Source organism: Ranitomeya variabilis, chromosome 1 (assembly GCF_051348905.1).
Source record: "Ranitomeya variabilis isolate aRanVar5 chromosome 1, aRanVar5.hap1, whole genome shotgun sequence".
NCBI classification, from domain to species: Eukaryota; Metazoa; Chordata; class Amphibia; order Anura; family Dendrobatidae; genus Ranitomeya; species Ranitomeya variabilis.
Window position 1 is genome coordinate 9,256,128 of NC_135232.1, and position 17,305 is coordinate 9,273,432.

Consider the following 17,305-nt stretch of genomic DNA (forward strand, 5'->3'; position numbering starts at 1 on the left):
CACTCTCATCCATGTTTTACCCCATCACCCCACTATCCTGAGGTAATGGACACACTCATCCATGTTTTACAGCATCACTCCAATATCCTAAGGTAAAGAACTGCCTCATCCTATGTTTTACACCATCACCCCAATAACATAAGATGAAGGTCGCCCTCATCCTATGTTTTACACCATCACCCCAATAACATAAGATGAAGGTCGCCCTCATCCTATGTTTTACACCATCACTCCAATAACATAAGATGAAGGTCGCCCTCATCCTATGTTTTACACCATCACTCCAATAACATAAGATGAAGGTCGCCCTCATCCTATGTTTTACACCATCACGCTTGGTCACCTACGAAGGTCGCCTATGACTACAGTAGAGGAGGAAATAAAACTACACCCACCGGTAGTGACCGGTAAGGCTGTGTGCCCCTGATCAGCATGTTTTCACTGCATTGTACAGTACAATCACAGTGGATGGGATTAATAGAAATCCCATTCTCAATGTGTTTCTTTTTTATGCTGCGTTAATAAGTCGTCTGTGGTGCAGCTTTCCGAGCTGCAGTATGTCACTTTCTCTTGTGGGAACGCTCCATTTCTTTGCGGAATTTCCCCATACACTTGCGTTAGATGCGGTAAATCCAAATTTAAAAAATAAAAAGCACAGACAACTGCAGGCTTATATTATCAAGCTAGATAGGTTCTTGGTTATTGGGCCTTTCCCAGCCTAAAAATAGCAGCCCTCAGTCACCCCGGAATTGGCGCATCTCATAGGATTCGCCAATTCTTGTGCTTTGCACAGCTCTTATCGATTGCCCTGGTGCGGTGGCAATGGTAGTTGGTGTTGATGACAGCTGCCATCAACCCCAGGTGTTAGTAATGGAGAAACGTCTATCAGACACCCCTATTAATAACCCGGTAATAAAAAAAAAATAAAAAAAACACACTGAAAAAAAACACTTTATTTGAAATTTGAATTTAGACTTCCCCACACTCTCCCTGGTTGACCAATTTATTGGGAAAAAAAATTTCACACAGGTCCACAATAATGCAACGAATCCGAAGTAGTCCAGAAAAGGATACCTGAAAGACCTAAAAAGACAGAAACAAACACGAGTCATACCCTCGTTCACCAATTTATTACCCAAAATGTTCCCATAAAGCTCTGATGTAGTCCACGTTCCTCGAATATGTCGCCGACATCTGTGAACAGCAGTAAAGTGGCCGCTGTTCAGAGGCGCTGGGTAGTGGTGTCAACGCTCATCAGAGACCAATATCGGGTACCCTATATCCTGACGTGAACCTCGTCCTCATCCATGTTTTACCCCATCACCTCAATATTCTGAGGTAAAGGTCAGACTCCTCCTATGTTTTATCCCATCAGCTTAATATCCTGAGGTAAAGATCGCCCTCATCCACCCAATCGCACCAATATACTGAGGTAAAGGTCAGACTCATCCATGTTTACCCTAAAATCCTGAGGTAAAGGTCGCCCCATCCATGTTTTACCACATCACCCAAAAATCCTAAGGTGAAGGTCAGCCTATGTTTTATCCCATCACCCCGATATCCTGAGGTAGAGGTCATCCTCATCCACCTGTTCGCACCAATATCCTGAGGTAAAGGTCAGCCTATGTTTTACCCCATCACCCCAATATCCTGTGGTAAAGGTCAGACTCATCCTATGTTTTACCCCATCACCCCAATATGCTGAAGTAAAGGTCGCACTCATCCACGTCTTCTCCATCTACATTCAGTGATATGTGTCACTGTCATCATTGATCTTGACTGATTTTTCTTCATGCATGTGAGGAGCTGGCCATTTACTAAAAACTATTGGACGAATGGCAGCTTTTATTGTTTGTTCTTTCTCTTTAGGTTCATGGGTGTTTGTGTGCAGCAGGGGCAGCTTCACGCCCTCACTGAGGTAATTGGGGTACACACGGGGGTAGGGGGGGTCTGGTGCTCCCATCTCTCCTATGGTCCATTATGAACGTTCTCATTCCCTGACGAAAGATTATGTAAATACTGCAGAATGTAACCACAGCTATGCGCATGCTCGTGCCTGCAGTCGTTGCCCTGCGCATGCTCGTGCCTGCAGGTGTCACTCATTGCATTCTGGGTATTCCCATCTCCTCTCCTTCCAGTACATTAATGGAGGTAACCTGGAGCAGCTGCTGCAGAGCGCGGAGCCGCTGTCTTGGTCCGTGCGTGTCAAGCTGAGCCTGGATATCGCCCTTGGCCTGCGCTACCTGCACGCAAAGGGCGTCTTCCACCGTGACCTCACCTCCAAGGTAATGACCCGTGTACTGCGGGCACCATCAACAGAGATAAAAACTAACATCGTCCATATACAGCGACGTCCAGTAACCCGCGGCTCGCCATCTCTGCCTCTCCCCAGAACTGCCTGGTGCGCTACGATGACAGTGGATACACCGCCGTGGTGGCTGACTTCGGATTGGCTGAGAAAATTCCTGACCACAGGTAAGAGCGCAGTGTCATGTGACTGAACGCGGGGCACATATCCCACGCTGACAGCGGCACATCACACATCTTATGTGCTGACAGCAGCACAGCCCAGAGCACATCCCACACTGACAGCGGCATAGCGCAGAGCACATCCCATGCTGACAGCGGCACAGTGCAGAGCACATCCCATGCTGACAGCGGCACAGTGCAGAGCACATCCCACGCTGACAGCGCCACAGCACAGAGCACATCCCACGCTGACAGTGGCACAGTGCATGGCACATTCCACGCTGACAGCGGCATAGCGCAGAGCACATCCCATGCTGATAGTGCAGGGCACATTCCACGCTGACAGCGGCACAGCGCAGAACACATTCCACACTGACAGCTGCACAGTGCAGAGCACATTCCATGCTGACAGCGGCACAGCGCAGAGCACATTCCATGCTGTCAGCGGTTCAGCGCAGGGCACATTCCATGCTGACAGCGGCACAGCGCAAGTCACATCCCACGCTGACAGCGGCACAGCGCAGGGCACATCCCACACTGACAGCGGCAATGCGCAGGGCACATCCATGCTGACAGTGGCACTGCGCAGGGCACATTCCCGCTGACAGCGGCACAGCGCAGGGCACATTCCTGCTGACACGGCACTATGCAGTGCACATCCCACACTGACAGCGGCACAGCGTAGGGCACATCCATGCTGACAGCGGCACAGCGCAGGTCACATCCCATGCTGACAGCGGCACAGCGCAGGGCACATCCCATGCTGACAGCGGCACAGCGCAGGGCACATCCCATGCTCACAGCGGCACAGCGCAGGGCACATCCCATGCTCACAGCGGCACAGCGCAGGGCACATCCCATGCTCACAGCGGCACAGCGCAGGGCACATCCCATGCTCACAGCGGCACAGCGCAGGGCACATCCCATGCTCACAGCGGCACAGCGCAGGGCACATCCCATGCTCACAGCGGCACAGCGCAGGGCACATCCCATGCTCACAGCGGCACAGCGCAGGGCCCATCCCATGCTCACAGCAGCACAGCGCAGGGCACATCCTTTGCGGACTATAGGTGGATAAGGGATAATCTCCTTCTCAGGATAGGATGCTGTACCCCCTGTAGGTATTTTGTAGGTGATAAGATATTTAATAGATACTAAAATAAAATGGTAATATATGATGAGTCCCTATAATGACACCTATAGATGATAGTAAGGCGGTAGGAACCTTATGAGAAAAGTTTTACTTGTCAACAACTCCACGTCTCTTTCCTTCCCAGCCTTATTGTCGATGGTAGTGGGTGAGCGCATAGGTGGAACATGAACCCAAAACTGCAAATGACAGAAGGACTATTTATTGGTGGACAGATTAATCTCACTGTGAGCTCTTAAAGTGAGGGACTTATCATGGAAGTGAACTGCGCTCAACGCGTTCCGCCGTCCATACAGTTCATCGTGAGGCCTGGTGGATAATGGTGATGCCAAAGATACAGGTTGCTGAAGTTGTCCTCATACCCGTTGGCCAAATCTGTGGGCTTTAAATATCCCACCAGTGGTCAAAATCAATCAATCCGCCCACTTAATAAAATAATCGATTCACTGGGCTTCTCTGTCTGCTATAAAGTAATGCACAGGCGTTAGGCTGAACCCTAAAGGTGGATAACCTGCGCGTGCGCAGTAAAGCTTTGGTCACTCGGTGTTTATTCCACACCGGACCACCGTTAATGCCTCGATGTCATAAGGGTATACGCGCTATAAGGTGTTGTGAATTAGACTTTTTTTGCTCCCTCTAGTGGTTACTAGTAACCACTAGAGGGAGCCAAAAAAGTCTAATTCACAACAGTATTTCCGAAATTTTTGGCAATACACTTCAGCTTCATCCTGACCCTGAGAAATAGCCAGCAAGGCTTTTTCTGCCTGAATTTCAAGATTGGGTTCCTCGTAAAGCAATCCGAGCGCCAGAAAAAACGCATCAATATTCGCCAATGCCGGATCTCCTGGCGCTAGCGAGAAAGCCCAATCCTGAGGGTCGCCCCGTAAAAAAGAAATAACAATTTTAACTTGCTGAGCAGAATCTCCAGATGAACGGGGTCTCAGAGAAAGAAACAATTTACAATTATTCTTGAAATTCCTAAACCTAAATCGATCTCCAGAAAACAATTCCGGAATAGGTATTTTAGGTTCAGACATAGGACTACTGGTAACAAAATCTTGTATACCCTGCACACGAGCTGCCAGCTGGTCAACACTTGTAATCAAGGTCTGCACATTCATGTCTGCAGCAAGCACACGCCACTCAAAGGTAAAGGGGAGGAAGAGAAGGAAGGAAAAAAAAAAAACTCAGAATTTCCTTTCTTATTATCCCACTTCTGCAATGCTTTAAACATTCAATATTGGCCTGGCATACTGTTATGACCCCAATGGCAGAGGGTCTCAGGAATAATGCTAAGTCAGTAAATACAGAAAACCAGCTCATAGGGCAGTGGTAACTGGGCTGACCATATAACTAATCCTAGCACCACAAATACCAGCAGCCGGGGAACGTTCCTACGTTGATCCTAGACGTCTCGCGCCAGCCGGAGAGCTAACTACCCCTAGAAAGGAAAAGAAAGACCTTTCTTGCCTCCAGAGGAAATACCCCAAAAAGTTGGATAGAAGCCCCCCACAAATAATAACGGTGAGGTAAGAGGAAAAGACAAACATAAGAATGAGCTAGGAATTAAGCAAAGAGAGGCCCACTAGCTAATAGCAGAATATAGAAAGATAACTTATATGGTCAGCAAAAAATCCTATAAAAAATATCCACACTGGAAATTCAAGAACCCCCGAACCGTCTAACGGCCCGGGGGAAGAACACCAGCCCCCTAGAGCTACCAGCAAGGTCAGGAATCACATTTAGTACAAGCTGGACAAAAATGATAGCAAACAAATAACCCAAAAAACAAAGAAGCAAGACTTAGCTTAATTTAACACGAACCAGGACCAGCAAACAGGAGCAAACAGAATGGGTCTGATAACACCGATGCCAGGCACTGGACTAAGGTTCCAGGAGGTTTATATAGCAACACCCCTGAAGTAACGACCCAGCTGGGTGCAGACAGAGGGAAGGAAATCCCAGAGTCATATCACTAGTAACCACTAGAGGGAGCCAAAAAAGTCTAATTCACAACAATAAGGTTCCACATCAGTCCGCCAGATATCAGGTATAGGCAGTCTTTATCGTAGATTCAGAGGGGCGATCCCTGCCAGGTGTTGGAGAGACCATGTGAGGATGCTTAGAGTACAGATAGACAATCTTTCCTGACTAAGGGACGGTGCAGGAAATGATGCGACAGCACGTCATGTGCATTCCCATGTGCAACATCCGCCGGCTGACCACCGCTTTACTGCACAGGTTATCGGCCTTTAGTGCTCAGCCTGTCGTGGTGTACGCCTAACATCCAGGGGTCACTCGTCACTAACTTAGAGAGCATACAGCGCACACCTTAGGTAAGCGCACCTCAACAGACACCTAGACAGCACAGAACATACAGTGCACACCTCAACAGACACCTTCACAGCGCACACCTCAACAGACACCTACACAGTACAGAACACACAGCGCACACCTCAACAGACACCTACACAGCACAGAACACACAGCGCACACCTCAACAGACACCTACACAGCACGCACCTCAGACACCTAGACAGCACAGAACACACAATGCACACCTCGACACGTACACAGCACAGAACACACAGCGCACACCTCAACAGACACCTACACAGCGCACACCTCAACTGACACCTAGACAGCACAGAACACATAGCGCACACCTCAACTGACACCTAGACAGCACAGAACACATAGCGCACACCTCAACAGACACCTAGACAGCACAGAACACAGCGCACACCTCAACAGACACCTAGACAGCACAGAACACAGCGCACACCTCAACAGACACCTACACAGCACAGAACACACGGCACACACCTCAACAGACACCTAGACAGCACAGAACACACAGCGCATACCTCAACAGACACCTACACAGCGCACACCTCAACAGACACCTAGACAGCACAGAACACACAGCGCACACCTCAACAGACACCTAGACAGCACAGAACACACAGCGCACACCTCAACAGACACCTAGACAGCACAGAACACACCACGCACACATCAACAGACACCTACACAGCACAGAACACACAGCGCACACCTCAACAGACACCTAGACAGCACAGAACACACAGCGCACACCTCAACAGACACCTAGACAGCACAGAACACACAGCGCACACCTCAACAGACACCTAGACAGCACAGAACACACAGTGCACACCTCAACAGACACCTAGACAGCACAGAACACACAGCGCACACCTCAACAGACACCTAGACAGCACAGAACACACAGCGCACACCTCAACAGACACCTAGACAGCACAGAACACACAGCGCACACCTCAACAGACACCTACACAGCACAGAACACACGGTGGACACCTCAACAGACACCTACAGAACACACAGCGCACACCTCAACAGACACCTACACAGCGCGCACCTCAACAGACACCTAGACAGCACAGAACACACAGCGCACACCTCAACAGACACCTAGACAGCACAGAACACACAACGCACACCTCAACACACCTACACAGCACTGAACACAGCGCACACCTCAACAGACACCTACACAGCGCACACCTCAACAGACCCCTACACAGCGCACACCTCAACAGACACCTAGACAGCACAGAACACACAGCACACACCTCAACAGACACCTACACAGCACAGAACACACAGCGCACACCTCAACAGACACCTAGACAGCACAGAACACACAGCACACACCTCAACAGACACCTACACAGCACAGAACACACAGCGCACACCTCAACAGACACCTAGACAGCACAGAACACACAGCGCACACCTCAACAGACACCTACACAGCACAGAACACACAGTGCACACCTCAACAGACACCTACACAGCGCACACCTCAACAGACACCTAGACAGCACAGAACACACAGCGCACACCTCAACTGACACCTAGACAGCACAGAACACATAGCGCACACCTCAACAGACACCTAGACAGCACAGAACACACAGCGCACACCTCAACAGACACCTAGACAGCACAGAACACACAGCGCACACCTCAACAGACACCTAGACAACATAGAACACACAGCGCACACCTCAACAGACACCTAGACAGCACAGAACACACAGCGCACACCTCAACAGACACCTAGACAGCACAGAACACACAGCGCACACCTCAACAGACACCTACACTGCACTGAACACACAGCGCACACCTCAACAGACACCTAGACAGCACAGAACACACAACGCACACCTCAACAGACACCTAGACAGCACAGAACACACCACGCACACATCAACAGACACCTACACAGCGCACACCTCAACAGACACCTAGACAGCACAGAACACACAACGCACACCTCAACAGACACCTACACAGCACAGAACACACAACGCTGTTGTGAATTTACTTTTTGCTCCCTCTAGTGGTTACTAGTTTTTTGACTCTGGTTTTTCTGTCATTCCTTTTATCCGCACCTGGGTCGTTAGTTAAGGGTGTTGCTATTTAAGCTCCCTGGACCTTCAGTTCAATGCCTGGCAACGTAGTTATCAGAGCTAGTCTGCTGTGCTCTTGTCTACTGATCCTGGTTCCAGTTATATCAGCTAAGTCCGCTTTTTGCTTTTTGCTATTTTGTTTTGGTTTTGTATTTTTGTCCAGCTTGTTCCAAATATATATCCTGACCTTTGCTGGAAGCTCTAGGGGGCTGGTGTTCTCCCCCCGGACCGTTAGACGGTTCGGGGGTTCTTGAATTTCCAGTGTGGATTTTGATAGGGTTTTTGTTGACCATATAAGTTACCTTTCTTTATTCTGCTATCAGTAAGCGGGCCTCTCTGTGCTAAACCTGGTTCATTTCTGTGTTTGTCATTTCCTCTTACCTCACCGTTATTATTTGTGGGGGGCTTCTATCCAGCTTTGGGGTCCCCTTCTCTGGAGGCAAGAAAGGTCTTTTGTTTTCCTCTACTAGGGGTAGCTAGATTCTCCGGCTGGAGCGTGTCATCTAGAATCAACGTAGGAATGATCCCCGGCTACTTCTAGTGTTGGCGTTAGGAGTAGATATATGGTCAACCCAGCTACCACTGCCCTATGAGCTGGATTTTTGTATTCTGCAGACTTCCACGTTCCTCTGAGACCCTCGCCATTGGGGTCATAACACAACGCACACCTCAACAGACACCTACACAGCACAGAACACACAACGCACACCTCAACAGACACCTAGACAGCACAGAACACACAGCGCACACCTCAACAGACACCTACACAGCACTGAACACACAACGCACACCTCAACAGACACCTAGACAGCACAGAACACACAGGGCACACCTCAACAGACACCTACACAGCACTGAACACACAGCGCACACCTCAACAGACACCTAGACAGCACAGAACACACAACGCACACCTCAACAGACACCTAGACAGCACAGAACACACAGCGCACACCTCAACAGACACCTAGACAGCACAGAACACACCACGCACACATCAACAGACACCTACACAGCGCACACCTCAACAGACACCTAGACAGCACAGAACACACAACGCACACCTCAACAGACACCTACACAGCACAGAACACACAACGCACACCTCAACAGACACCTACACAGCACAGAACACACAACGCACACCTCAACAGACGCCTGGACAGCACAGAACACACAGCGCACACCTCAACAGACACCTACACAGCGCACACCTCAACAGACGCCTAGACTGCACAGAATACACAATGCACACCTCAACAGACACCTATACAGCACAGAACACACAGCGCACTCCTCAACAGACAACTACACAGCACAGAACACACAGCGCACACCTCAACAGACACTTACACAGCACAGAACACACAGCGCACACCTCAACAGACACCTAGACAGCACAGAACACACAGCGCACACCTCAACAGACACCTAGACAGCACAGAACACACAGTGCACACCTCAGCTGACACCTAGACAGCACAGAACACACAGCGCACACCTCAACAGACACCTACACAGCGCACACCTCAACAGACACCTAGACAGCACAGAACACACAGCGCACACCTCAGACACCTACACAGCACAGAACACACAGCGCACACCTCAACAGACACCTACACAGCACAGAACACACAGCGCACACCTCAACAGACACCTAGACAGCACAGAACACACAGCGCATACCTCAACAGACACCTACACAGCGCATACCTCAACACACCTACACAGCGCACACCTCAACAGACACCTACACAGCACAGAACACACAGCGCACACCTCAACAGACACCTAGACAGCACAGAACACACAGCGCACACCTCAACAGACACCTAGACAGCACAGAACACACAGCGCACACCTCAACAGACACCTAGACAGCACAGAACACACAGCGCACACCTCAACAGACACCTAGACAGCACAGAACACACAGCGCACACCTCATCAGACACCTACACAGCACAGAACACACAGCGCACACCTCAACAGAGACCTAGACAGCACAGAACACACAGCGCACACCTCAACAGACACCTACACAGCGCACACCTCAACAGACACCTAGACAGCACAGAACACACAGCGCACACCTCAACAGACACCTAGACAGCACAGAACACACCTTATGTAAGCACGCCTCTGGCAGACATCACGTGGGCAGCAGCGCCAGACAGAACACACAGACGCGGGCACATCACAGCACAGACATCTGCAGGAGCACCATGCAGGATTCCTCCTCCTGGTGACCCTTTCTTTTGCTTTTACAGTCAAACGGAACCGCTTTCAGTAGTGGGCTCCCCATATTGGATGGCCCCTGAGGTCCTACGGGGGGATGTATACAACGAGAAGGTGAGAAGTTGCAGTTATTTCTCATATGTGAAGATTCGTGGTGATCCCCGCTCCTCTCCCCTCACTCTACGCTCTCCCAATCACCCCTCCCCTGTCTCCCAATCGCCCCTCCCATCTCCCAATCGCCCCTCCCCTGTGTCCCAATCGCCCCTCCCATCTCCCAATCGCCCCTCCCCTGTCTCCCAATCGCCCCTCCCATCTCCCAATCGCCCCTCCCCTGTGTCCCAATCGCCCCTCCCATCTCCCAATCGCCCCTCCCCTGTCTCTCACTCACAATGCCTCTGTCTTCCAATCACCCCGCCTCTGTCTTCAAATCGCTCCCCGCCGTTGGCTCCCAATCACCCTTTTCTTGTCTCATCCTCTAGGCCGATGTCTTTGCCTTTGGAATCATATTATGTGAGATAATTGCTCGGATTCCTGCGGACCCTGACTATCTTCCCCGCACTGAGGTGAGTCCTCCAGACCCTCGATATCCCCCCTGCACTGAGGTAACTCTTGCGGACTTTCATCATCCATCTTCACGCTGAGGTGACTCTTGCGGACTCTTGATATCCCCCACCTGAGGTGAGTCCTCCAGACCCTCGATATCCCCCACCTGAGGTGAGTCCTCCAGACCCTCGATATCCCCCACCTGAGGTGAGTCCTCCAGACCCTCGATATCCCCCACCTGAGGTGAGTCCTCCAGACCCTCGATATCCCCCACCTGAGGTGAGTCCTCCAGACCCTCGATATCCCCCACCTGAGGTGAGTCCTCCAGACCCTCGATATCCCCCACCTGAGGTGAGTCCTCCAGACCCTCGATATCCCCCACCTGAGGTGAGTCCTCCAGACCCTCGATATCCCCCACCTGAGGTGAGTCCTCCAAACCCTCGATTTCCCTCTTGCACTGAGGTGAGTCCTCCAGACTCTCGATATCCCCCCTGCACTGAGGTAACTCTTGCAGACTCTCATCATACATCTTCGCACTGAGGTGACTCTTGCGAACCCTCGATATCCCCCACCTGAGGTGAGTCCTCCAGACCCTCACTATCCCCCGCTTGAGGTGAGTCCTCCAGACCCTCGATATCCCCCCTGCACTGAGGTAACTCTTGCGGACTTTCATCATCCATCTTCGCACTGAGGTGACTTTTGCGAACCCTCGATATCCCCCGCCTGAGGTGAGTCCTCCAGACCCTCGATATCCCCCCTGCACTGAGGTAACTCTTGTGGACTCTCATCATCCATCTTCGCCCTGAGGTGACTCTTGCGAACCCTCGATATCCCCCACCTGAGGTGAGTCCTCCAGACCCTCACTATCCCCCGCTTGAGGTGAGTCCTCCAGACCCTCGATATCCCCCCTGCACTGAGGTAACTCTTGCGGACTTTCATCATCCATCTTCGCACTGAGGTGACTTTTGCGAACCCTCGATATCCCCCGCCTGAGGTGAGTCCTCCAGACCCTCGATATCCCCCTTGCACTGAGGTAAGTCCTCCAGACGATCGATATTTCCCCTACACTGAGGTGACTCTTGCGGACTCTCGCCAAACACCCCCCCGCTCCCCCTGCTCTGAGGTGAGTCCTCAGTCCTGTAGTAACGGCGGGCCCTCATTACCTCGGAGAAGTGCAGGGACTTTTGTTTTTGCCTCTTTCAGAGGATTGAGCAGAGCGTGAGCCTCCCACTACTTGCTTATAATATGTGGCTCTACAGTATGAGCCCGGGCCAATCATCCTCTGTGTTATGGCGCCATCTTGTGGTCACACTTGGATTTTACATGCCGCTATTTTTGGGTGTCATGGCCGCAGCACAGCTTAAGTCCTAATTCGTGGTCACTCATCATGATGGGGCAGATGGGTCCGTTTGCCTATTTTCTGGCAGTTTCCATCTTTATTAGACTCCAAATGTGGGAAGACGATGCTGTGTGACTCGTGTGGATGTGTCCCGTGATCGTCTGCCGCTCTACACTCATTAGGCCATATTCACACATCTGACAGAGACGGACCAATTGTTTTATCTCAGGTGGTTTTTTCTCTCTGCTCTTTTTTCACTGGAGCAGGTGGAAACTTTCTGAACTTTATCCATCAACAATTACAATATATCCGTTATAAATGGATGAAGCTAGAAGTATAAAGTCCGTCTTCTGTGAGTCATGCGTGTCTCATGGGACCACATAAACTATGTCTTATCTGCAAAACGGATGAGGGTGGGAGGCGTCTGAGTCTCAGGGACCGGAAACGTTTATAAAAGTGATGTCTGTATAGAACAGTGAAAATATGAGACCGTGTGCTGCCGAGAAAAACACGTCCAGAACCAGAATGTGTCACACGAATGTGTAAATGTAACCTTCACTAGGTATGGCGGGTTCCTTTGGGCAGGGGGATGGGTTATCTTATACGGGGAGGTGGGTTCCTTTGGATAGGTATGCAGGTTATCTTATACGGGGAGGTGGGTTCCTTTGGATGGGGATATGGGTTATCTTATACGGGGAGGTGGGTTCCTTTGGACAGGGAGGTCGGTTCCTTTGGATAGGTATGCAGGTTATCTTATACGGGGAGGTGGGTTCCTTTGGATGGGGATATGGGTTATCTTATATGGGGAGGAGGGTTCCTTTGGATGGGGATATGGGTTATCTTATATGGGAAGGTGGGTTCCTTTGGATGGGGATATGGGTTATCTTATACGGGGAGGAGGGTTCCTTTGGATGGGGATATGGGTTATCTTATATGGGAAGGTGGGTTCCTTTGGATGGGGATATGGGTTATCTTATACGGGGAGGAGGGTTCCTTTGGATGGGGATATGGGTTATCTTATACGGGGAGGTCGGTTCCTTTGGATAGGTATGCAGGTTATCTTATACGGGGAGGTGGGTTCCTTTGGATGGGGATATGGGTTATCTTATACGGGGAGGTGGGTTCCTTTGGATGGGGATATGGGTTATCTTATACGGGGAGGAGGGTTCCTTTGGATGGGGATATGGGTTATCTTATATGGGAAGGTGGGTTCCTTTGGATGGGGATATGGGTTATCTTATACGGGGAGGAGGGTTCCTTTGGATGGGGATATGGGTTATCTTATATGGGAAGGTGGGTTCCTTTGGATGGGGATATGGGTTATCTTATACGGGGAGGAGGGTTCCTTTGGATGGGGATATGGGTTATCTTATATGGGAAGGTGGGTTCCTTTGGATGGGTATGCAGGTTATCTTATACGGGGAGGCGGGTTCCTTTGGATGGGGATATGGGTTATCTTATATGGGAAGGTGGGTTCCTTTGGATGGGTATGCAGGTTATCTTATACGAGGAGGCGGGTTCCTTTGGATGGGGATATGGGTTATCTTATATGGGAAGGTGGGTTCCTTTGGATGGGTATGCAGGTTATCTTATACGGGGAGGCGGGTTCCTTTGGATGGGGATATGGGTTATCTTATATGGGAAGGTGGGTTCCTTTGGATGGGTATGCAGGTTATCTTATACGGGGAGGCGGGTTCCTTTGGATGGGTATGCAGGTTATCTTATATGGGGAGGTGGGTTCCTTTGGATGGGTATGCAGGTTATCTTATACGGGGAGGTGGGTTCCTTTAGATGGGGGATATGGGTTATCTTATATGGGAAGGTGGGTTCCTTTGGATGGGTATGCAGGTTATCTTATACGGGGAGGCGGGTTCCTTTGGATGGGTATGCAGGTTATCTTATATGGGGAGGTGGGTTCCTTTGGATGGGTATGCAGGTTATCTTATACGGGGAGGTGGGTTCCTTTAGATGGGGGATATGGGTTATCTTATATGGGGAGGTGGATTCCTTTGGATGGGTATGCAGGTTATCTTATCCGGGAAGGTGGGTTCCTTTGGTTGGGGAAATGGGTTATCTTATACGGGGAGGTGGATTCCTTTGGATGGGTATGCAGGTTATCTTATATGGGGAAGTGGGTTCCTTTGGATAGGTATGTAGGTTATCTTATACGGGGAGGTGGGTTCCTTTGGATGGGTATGTAGGTTATCTTATACGGGGAGGTGGGTTCCTTTGGATGGGTATGCAGGTTATCTTATCCGGGAAGATGGGTTCCTTTGGATGGGGATATGGGTTATCTTATATGGGGAGATGGGTTCCTTTGGATGGGGATATGGGTTATCTTATACGGGGAGCTGGGTTCCTTTGGATGGGGATATGGGTTATCTTATATGGGGAGGTGGGTTCCTTTGGATGGGGATATGGGTTATCTTATATGGGGAAGTGGGTTCCTTTGGATGGGTATGTAGGTTATCTTATACGGGGAGGTGGGTTCCTTTGGATGGGTATGCAGGTTATCTTATCCGGGAAGATGGGCTCCTTTTGGATGGGGATATGGGTTATCTTATATGGGGAGATGGGTTCCTTTGGATGGGGATATGGGTTATCTTATACGGGGAGGTGGGTTCCTTTGGATGGGGATATGGGTTATCTTATACGGGGAGGTGGGTTCCTTTGGATGGGGATATGGGTTATCTTATATGGGGAGGTGGGTTCCTTTGGATGGGGATATGGGTTATCTTATATGGGGAGGTGGGTTCCTTTGGATGGGTATGCAGGTTATCTTATACGGGGAGGCGGGTTCCTTTGAATGGGTATGCAGGTTATCTTATAAGGGGAGGTGGATACCTTTGGATGGGGACATGGGCTGTTTTATACAGGGAGGTGGATACCTTTGGATGGGTATGCAGGTTATCTTATATGGGGAGGCGGGTACCTTTGGACAGGGAGGTGTGTTATCTTGTAAGGGGTGGTGGATTCCTTTGGATGGGGAAATGGGTTGTCTTACACGAGGAGGTGGGTTCCTTTACATCAGAAGGTGGGTTCTGTGATACGAGTGCCTGGGTTCATTTCTATGCATGTTTGCATTGTAAGGCGTCTCGACTCTTGTAGTCTTCTCTCATTTGCTGCTTTGGTTTCTGCAGGACTTTGGCTTGGATATCACGACGTTCCGGGACATGGTGCCACCGGACTGCCCACCGGCCTTTGTACAGCTGGCATTCCACTGCTGCTGGGTATGGGTTGCTGTGTGATTGGTCCATTAATGACAGCAGCTTCGGGTGGGATTGGAGTGTACGTTGATGTAACCTCTTCATCTCTCTTGAATAGTTTGAGTGAAGCCTTCTGTTTTCTTTTTCTTATAGATGATGCCAGAGTCCAGGCCGTCCTGCTGCGAGATTAGTCAGCGACTTGAGGTCATCCTGGACAGCATGGAAGCCCCAATTTCCCCCCAGATTGAGGTTTTTGAGCTGAAAACGCCAGGGAGAGGTGAGTCATAAGTGACCCTGGGATGTCCTTTCACCTATTACCATTTCTCGTATTTTATAGTTTCCCCTCCTGTGAACCCCTGCAAGATTGTCTCTGGAAGCAGCTGCCACTTCCCATACCATGAACTCATCTCCCGCGTTTCCACAAAAATAAGACCTACCCTGAAAATAAGCCCTAACATGGTCTTATGGGATTTTTGGAGTATGCTTGGAATATAAACCCAACTCCAAAAATAAGACCTAGTTACCTAGGGCAGTGAAAATCTGGAATTGCTTGCCTGAGGAGGTGGTGATGGCGAACTCAGTCGAGGGGTTCAAGAGAGGCCTGGATGTCTTCCTGAAGCGCAATAATATTGTATCTTACAGTTATTAGGTTCTTTAGAGGGACGTAGATCTGCGGATTTATTCTGATGGAATATAGGCTGAACTGGATGGACAAATGGCTTTTTTCGGCCTTACTAACTATGTTACAGTCAAGGCTGGCATTAGGGACTATCAAACTGGGCAGTTGCCCAGGGCCCCAACTCTTAGATGCCCACAGTATTTGTATTCTGACGTTAAGCCTGCTTGAGGACCTTTGGTGACTTCAGTCATGTGACCATGATGCCACCAAAGGTCTCTCAAATGCCGGAATCTGGAGCTGTAGAGAAACACGGTATGTATGTGCTGTGTGTGTATATAAATGTGTATGCAGTGTGTGTGTGTGTGTGTGTGTGTGTGTGTGTGTGTGTGTGTGTGTGTGTGTGTGTATGTATATATATATATATATATATATATATATATATATATATATATATATATATATATATATACAGGTCCTTCTCAAAAAATTAGCATATAGTGTTAAATTTCATTATTTACCATAATGTAATGATTACAATTAAACTTTCATATATTATAGATTCATTATCCACCAACTGAAATTTGTCAGGTCTTTTATTGTTTTAATACTGATGATTTTGGCCTACAACTCCTGATAACCCAAAAAACCTGTCTCAATAAATTAGCATATCAAGAAAAGGTTCTCTAAATGACCTATTACCCTAATCTTCTGAATCAACTAATTAACTCTAAACACATGCAAAAGATACCTGAGGCTTTTAAAAACTCCCTGCCTGGTTCATTACTCAAAACCCCCATCATGGGTAAGACTAGCGACCTGACAGATGTCAAGAAGGCCATCATTGACACCCTCAAGCAAGAGGGTAAGACCCAGAAAGACATTTCTCAACAAATAGGCTGTTCCCAGAGTGCTGTATCAAGGCACCTCAATGGTAAGTCTGTTGGAAGGAAACAATGTGGCAGAAAACGCTGTACAACGAGAAGAGGTGACCGGACCCTGAGGAAGATTGTGGAGAAGGACCGATTCCAGACCTTGGGGAACCTGAGGAAGCAGTGGACTGAGTCTGGTGTGGAAACATCCAGCGCCACCGTGCACAGGCGTGTGCAGGAAATGGGCTACAGGTGCCGCATTCTCCAGGTAAACAGCGGCAGAAGCGCCTGACCTGGGCTACAGAGAAGCAGCACTGGACTGTTGCTAAGTCATTCGGAAATCAAGGTGCCAGAGTCTGGAGGAAGACTGGGGAGAAGGAAATGCCAAAATGCCTGAAGTCCA

General features: G+C 49.6%; 1 protein-coding gene across 2 annotated transcripts in view; it reads left to right on the forward strand.

Annotated features, from left to right (window-relative positions):
* The window catches only part of LOC143802086 (dual specificity testis-specific protein kinase 2-like), a 59,543-nt gene that overhangs the window by 37,292 nt on the left and 4,946 nt on the right, over positions 1-17,305 (forward strand). For both annotated transcript variants that reach the window (XM_077281302.1, XM_077281301.1), the window contains exons 4-10: positions 1,870-1,918; positions 2,139-2,285; positions 2,393-2,475; positions 10,359-10,440; positions 10,806-10,889; positions 15,349-15,438; positions 15,568-15,691. In XM_077281302.1, the coding sequence (XP_077137417.1) occupies positions 1,870-1,918; positions 2,139-2,285; positions 2,393-2,475; positions 10,359-10,440; positions 10,806-10,889; positions 15,349-15,438; positions 15,568-15,691 (659 nt within the window). The remainder of the gene's footprint in view (positions 1-1,869; positions 1,919-2,138; positions 2,286-2,392; positions 2,476-10,358; positions 10,441-10,805; positions 10,890-15,348; positions 15,439-15,567; positions 15,692-17,305) is intronic.